Here is a 7,263-nt window from a genome sequence, read left to right as displayed (position 1 = left end):
TGGCTTCATTAAAGGTCCAGTGTGGAACATTTAAGGAGGATCTATTGTCAGAAATGGAATATAATATTCATAGGTATGTTTTCATGAGTGTATTATCAGCTGAATATAGAAATTGTTGTGTTTTTGCTACCTTAGAATGAGCTGTTTTTACACCCTAGTGTCATTCCCAGGTTGTCATATACAGACGCGAGCTGTGTTCAGTTGGTTGCAATCTTCACTTCACTGCTAGATACCACTTTATCCTACACCCTGGTCCTTTTTAAGGGTAGGGATGCACCAGTACCGATACCAGCATTGGGCCCGATGCTCATGTCCTCGTAAATCATAAAACTACTCCGACACAGAACTCAACGACACTTTATGACAGTACTCATATCAGAACTCTTTATCAGCGGGTGCCCAAATGAAAGAACTTGTACCTGTATTTGGTCTGTAAAAAAGTGGTATCAGTGCATTCCTAGTTGATGGAAAGAATAGATACCTCATTCTAACCCTAACTAATGAAATGCATCAAACATTAGCGTTCAAGACAGTCCAAATATAACACATCCTTTAGGTAATCACTACCCACAGAGCTTCTTTGACTCCTTTATTTAAAGGTGTGTTTAGGCAGGCTATTTAGCTTAAAGGTGTGTAATAAGTTGCCTTAAATTTGCCATCTGGATGCCATGTGTGACTGTAATTTTGTGTGTGTGTGTGTGTTCCAGGGGAAGACAGGAGAGGAGAGGCAGCAGATGATCAAAGCCCTGAGAGAGGAGCTGCGTCTGGAGGAGGCTCGCCTGGTGCTGCTCAAGAAGCTCCGACAGAGTCAGATGCAGAAGGAGAACGTGGTGCAGAAGGTCAGTGCTGCTGCTGCTGACGCTGCTGAACACATCAGTAGAGCTCTCTCTGCCTGCTTTAACTTTACCTGAGTATTCCTACTTAATGCTACTTTATATTTCTACTCCACTGCATTTCAGATTCAGGTTCAGTATTGTGCTAAATATGTAAAGCCATTGGTTTGTTATTTCAGATTAGATGGTTACTGTAATATGATGATGTGTGATGGAGTAAAACAGGTGTTACAGATACACATTAGTATCACAGAAACCTGAGCTGTTAGTTACGTTGCTCTGTTAATTCTGTGTTGACGGTTGCGTTCAGGTCCCAGTGGTCCAGAACGCCTCATCCTCTGTGCAGCCTCCTCCCATCCACAGCTCTCCTGGCCTGGGGAAGCTGCCTGTGAGGCCGGGCCTGCACAACCCTGAGCCCCAGAACCTCCGCACTGCACAGGTAACCATTTCAAGTCAATTCAGTTTTATTTGTATAGTGCCGAATCATAACAAAAGTTATCTCAGGACACTCTACACCTCCAGAGCAAACAAGCCAACGCTCCTATCTGCTTCACAAATGGCGAAGTATAAATTTGGTCTATTAAACACTTAAGAAAATGGTGAAAGATGTTCACATTTGAGAAGCTGAACTTTGGACATTTTGCATTTTTTTAAAAAAAAGAAAAACTACTCAAAACAATTAATCTATTATTGAAATAGTTGGCGATTAAAGTAGGTAAATGTACTGCAGCTATCATTTAATATTGCCAACTAATCCATTTATCGTTGTAGCACCAGTAATCAGCTGATGTAACAGCATGATCACCTGGCTTCACAGTGTATCACAACAATATGAGTGAATCAGGTGGGGAAACTTGGCTCACTCTCAAATTAAAGGATCACTTCACCAGTTGTACTGACAGGTCAGTTTACTGCTCACGGTTAGTACAGCTCAGAAAAAGCAGTTGTATAATATAATGTCCAGTGTTCAGTTGTGTTTGAAAGACATGGGCATTTACCAGGCAGGGATGATCTAAGGAAAAGAAGCTATCCCATTATATTGTGGGAAATGTAGGATCTGTTGTTTTTGTAGCTCGACCCATACTAGGAAGTAAGAGTAACAGATTTTGGCTATTCTTTTCTGTCTCTTGAAAAGAGAGTCCTCTAACTTCATTGAAATGCTATTCTCAATCACTGGAGGGCTGCTTTCATCCTTGCGAGGCAGCTGGACTTACAAGATCATAAGAGAATTCATCTTGCCAGCCTTTAAGCTATGTGCTTGGGTCTAACCACAGTGGTTCGGGACCAATCAGGGTCCTTGGCGGAACCACGACATGAGCTACAGGCGTGGTTTAAAGTTAGGTGTGTGCATCATACGTCTGCTATAGAGGTTAGCTTAGATGCTGGTAGCATCAGTTATATCAGAACTGGAGGGTATTTCTGGTTTTCGCTCTTCTCCCGACTGGCTTCAGTAAGATTTTGACTACGTTATATGGTTAATTGTTCTGCAGTCAAGTTAGAATCCTTTAACAGGAGAAAAGGTGCTTGTCCAAGCTTGGTTTTGGGAGAGGGAAAAGATTTTTGTCAGCCTCTAGACTCTTTAATTTAAATTTGACTGTGCTTAGTCTTGGGTTTGACTTAAGTGGTCTTAACTACACCCCTGGAATTCCATTTGGAGGAATCCCAACAAACAACTAAGCACTGATGCATTTTTCAGAGGTGAACATTATCAATCTCTAGCCTCAGGTTCTCCAAAGGTCTCATCATCCCACATATTTCCTCACGCCCTGTAGAGCCAGAGTTCTGCTATGTGAGCTCGGGGTAAAGGTTCAGGTTAAATTAGGATGAAGAGATGAATGATTGCTGTGGATTGACAGTTGGACTGGGTTTTAGTTTAGAGAAGGAATGTGTTAGTGGAAGGTCCTGCTCTGATTGCGAGAAGCCTTTTGTTCTTGCATGACGTAGCCCTGCTCCTCCATTACATGTAGAGATTGTATTAAATATTCAGCAGATCTCTGTGGTTATGGATGGCTCTGCGTGTGTCTTTGTGTGTGTGTGTGCTGGATTGTCTTTATCAGCTTGTTTTGTATGGATGGTAATGTTCCGCCTCACCATGCAGCTGCTGCCCTCTACTGCCCACACTGTGAATAATATCTGTCTTAACACTTGCACACACTTTAATATAGATGATCACTAATCCTGGCGTGCTAATGCAACAACCCTGCAATGAGGTTCTAATAAATTGCATTATTATTACCGTTGTTATATTATTTCTAAATCTAATATCCTATCCATATCTCTTGCTAAATTGTATTGTCATACTGATAGGCGTTTCTAATAATTTGTTCATGTAATTTTTATCAGTGATTAAAGTCTAAATTTTAGAGACACCTCTCTAAAACCAAAAACTGAACATTAGAACTAATGCAGGACTGTCTGATCAGACATTGATCAGATTTTTAGCTATGTGGACCTGATAAACTGGACACACAGTGTACTACGTTTTTTCAAAGTTACCTACTGCAACTTTAAGACAAACAAAATTGTGCGATTGAACGTGTTTGTTTTTTTCTGCAAAAGTATAATTTTCGCTTGATTAAATATTCTAGAATCAATGAATATGCAATATGGTTAAATCCATCAGAAACATAAACACAACCTGAGGGCTGGGATGTTGGATGTTACTGTGATAAATACAAATGCAAATCGCACTGTTCTGGTAGCATAAAAAACCAAAGATTTTATGCATATGGTGTGTTCTTCATACTGTGACTGATCGTATGAATTAATTATTTGTATTGCAAAAAATTGCGATGTATCGCCTTGCTTACAGTATCACAATATATTGAATCATAACCCCTGATTGTATCGGATGTATCATATCGCCAGATTCTTGCCATTACACCTATTTATTAGAGTGCAAAATAACTTTTTTTATTGACTGATTAACATTGATTAACAAGTCAGTCCTCAAACTGTGTTCGCTTGAAGAACATAATAAGCCGAATGAGGATTAACAGGTCCTTTTTAGCCTGATAACTACTCCAGGCTAACATGTTGTTAAGCCACATCTGAAGAACAGCCCTGGTAGCCGAACACACTGAGATGACGCATCACTCTGTTGGTGCTGTTGGACCGTAAAAACCAAAGTCCACTAACCGCTGTGGAATGTAGTGTTTCTTTTTTTCCATAAGCAGTCTCGCTGATGAGATGGGAAGCCTCCAAAGTCCTGGGATTTTTTTTTTACCATGTGCACACAAGATAACCAGACTACAGCCAAGTTTCATCAAGTTACTTACCAAATCCACATTAATTAGCTACAGCTGACAGAATGAATATATATACAGTAATAGCACTGCTGCACTGTCACCCCACCACCTACTCCTTTGTTTTTCTTCCCTTCTGCAGGGTCACACAGTCATCAGGTCAGCAGCCAATGCCAACCTGCCGCCCATGCTGATGTCCCAGCGAGTGATAGCCCCCAACCCTGCCCAGCTGCAGGGCCAGAGGGTCTCCTCCAAGCCCGGAATGTCTCGCTCCAGCTCCAGCAGCATGGCCAATGCCGTCAGCTACCAACAGGTACGGATTCATACCACGCCTGGCTAACCGCTCCCAGCTCTGCTCTGTATTTAGTAGTGTCACACTGTGTTACTCTCTGTATGTGTGCAACAGAAATGGCTTGTTTTAGAGATGATTGTGATTTTAATTGAACAAAAATAAGTAAGAGCTGCGTGAGTGGGAGAGAGCAGAACATCCAGTCGAGCTCACCAGACTGAAACAGGTACTGCATCACAGAAGTAAGAAAACCTCTTACAGAATCACATTGTACCAACATAAATTACTAATTAAATTATTAATAAGTAGTGTTTCTTCCTTGTAACAGCATGTAACACCATTTCCCTAAAGATTTCCCATTAGAGGTTCTCCATGTGTTGACAGTTCTTGATCTGATGAGGAACACTGTCAAGACTTAACGGTGCCAGACAAAAGCCAGAGCATTCCTGTGAGCTATCAGTACAGTGTGCTGATGTTTTGTTTGACATCAGACATCACTTAATTAATTCTAAAAAAGGGAAGACTCTACCCAAAAATGGATCTGTCCAGATAGACCTGTATCATACTGTAAGCAAGGCAATATATTGAAAACTGTTAAAGTATAAACAACACATCACCTTATGGATAAAATCTGAGTAAAAGAACAACATACTTATTATGCAAACAGAACAGTGGCATCTGCCTCTGTATTTATCACAGTCCCTGTAACATTCAACATCGTAGCCCTCTGTCTTATGCACTACTGTCAGAACGCACTGAAGATTTCAGCAATAATGACAACTGAACCTTTCTCATGACTTGACTTTGATAAGCAAATTATTTTTATTTTATTTTTTTATATATATTTTTGTTTATGTGACAGTAGTGTTCAAACCTTAAAAATGTGACTTTTAATAGTTTGCTAACCAATAGATAAATGTGTGTCTTCCTGCAGGCCAGCCAGCAGGTGGCAGCTTCCCAGCGCTCAGGCTCCAGTGCCATGTACATGAACCTGGCCCACATGCAGGCAGCGGCGGCGGCAGGGGCCCAGGGTGGCCTGGGCGGTGCTTCGGCCGTCAGCCCATCCACAATGTCCGGCTCGGCCAGCGGAGGGGTGAGCTCCATGGCTGACCAGGCCAGCAGCCAGGCAGCAGCCAAGCTAGCCCTGAGGAAGCAGCTGGAGAAAACTCTGCTGGAGATCCCTCCACCCAAACCCCCGGCCCCGCTCCTTCACTTCCTGCCCTCTGCCGCCAACAGCGAGTTCATCTACATGGTGGGCTTGGAGGAGGTGGTGCAGAGCGTGCTCGACAGTCAGGGTAAGCACCAACATCACTCTCACAATTCAGATCGATCTCTTATAGTCTGAACTTAAAGCTTGTGAGATCAAACTGATGGATAAAGTAAGCACAGGTATATAAAAGGTCATTGTTTTTGACAATGTACCAACCTTCTCTTACCTTCTTTACTGTAAGCACTACTGTTGGCTAACGTACAGTCTTTCTCTGTAGGTAAACTCAGAGGGACGCTGGCTCGCATGGAGCCTTTCTTCTGCGCCCAGTGCAGAACCGACTTCACCCCACACTGGAAGCAAGAGAAGAGCGGGCGAATCCTCTGTGAGCAGTGCATGACGTCCAATCAGAAGAAAGCTCTGAAGGCGGAGCACACCAACAGGCTGAAGAACGCCTTTGTGAAAGCCCTGCAGCAGGAGCAGGTCAGCACTACTGCCCCTGTATTCCTTTTATTCTTTGATGTAGTTAAGAAGGATTGTTATTTTGGTATTTGAATTAAATGTTTCATATAATATTAGCACACAAAATATCATCATCATTCTACCACCTAGCCTACATGCTAGCTTTTTGTATATGATTTATTTTACAGTAGTCTATGGTTGTGCTTTTAAAGATGCAGTAGGTAACATTTTATGAAAATAACTTCAGGCCAGGTGGATTCTTGCAAATATGTTGGTTTTTTTTTTTAAAGTAATTTTTCTAAACGTTATATACTGAAGCTTTGAGGAATGGATATGAGAGAGAAGAACTGTGAAAGTGCAAACCATGAGTCATTTAAAGTAGCTTTTAGGACCATGAGCACTGCTGGTCTTTACAGTCACCATCTAACAGGGGCCGATGTAGACCTGGGATGCCAGGTGAGTATGGCGTCTGGAACCACTAACTTGGGTTCTTACACAATGCATTCTCTCAAAAACACTCCTGAGCTCAATGTATTTCAGTAAACATATACAGGCAGAAAGCACTGTGCTGCTCACACAGCACATTGTGTTTTTAGTGCACCTTGGGTTTTTTGTGTCTGGAGCCTGAGACTGACATTTTTGAAGAGTTTTCTCAGTTTTGTTGCTCTGCCAAAAAGTCATAAACTCAGTTGTCTAACAGCGATTTCAAACCACCATTTGGCCACAAAGGAGTAGATGAATGTATGATTGTATGTGTATGAATGACTAATTCATGTTAATTCCTAAATGTGCGTCCTGCCTCCATATCAGGAGATTGAACAGAGGCTGCAACAGCAGGCGGCCCTCTCTCCCAGCTCGGCCCCTACAGGCCCCAACGCCTCCAAGACTGACTCAATGATCCGACATCATGCTCTCCGCCAGGTACACGTGCCTTCACTTATGTTATAATAGTAGTATGTTTGTCTGCCGGCAGGTTTGGAAGAGAGATGCAACAATTAACTGTAAACCTATTACATTTATATTTTTATAATAATAATTAATTAATCACTTATTATTTTGATAATAGATTCCTCTTTTTTTATTTAATGGGCAATTGAGTAGTCTATAAATGTCACTGCTCCTTACAAGTTAAGAGCCCACAAGGATTAAAGCTGCCGTAGATAACTTTTTAAGTTTTTTTTTTTTTCATATTTTCTGAAACTTTCTCTATATCCTGACAGTAGTACA

At 41.7% G+C, this 7,263-nt stretch overlaps 1 protein-coding gene across 1 annotated transcript in view; it reads left to right on the top strand.

The window, feature by feature from the left end:
* gatad2b (GATA zinc finger domain containing 2B) overlaps positions 1-7,263 on the top strand; it is a gene marked incomplete in the record, with an annotated part of 16,012 nt that overhangs the window by 3,690 nt on the left and 5,059 nt on the right. Inside the window, 6 exon segments of the mRNA XM_035681323.1 lie at positions 708-839; positions 1,144-1,272; positions 4,221-4,391; positions 5,302-5,662; positions 5,855-6,057; positions 6,847-6,957. Of these exon segments, the coding sequence (XP_035537216.1) occupies positions 708-839; positions 1,144-1,272; positions 4,221-4,391; positions 5,302-5,662; positions 5,855-6,057; positions 6,847-6,957 (1,107 nt within the window).

Source organism: Morone saxatilis, unplaced genomic scaffold (assembly GCF_004916995.1).
Source record: "Morone saxatilis isolate NCDOM2014 unplaced genomic scaffold, NCSU_SB_2.0 Contig9, whole genome shotgun sequence".
NCBI lineage: Eukaryota > Metazoa > Chordata > Actinopteri > Moronidae > Morone > Morone saxatilis.
This window is presented reverse-complemented; position numbering and strand designations above follow the sequence as displayed.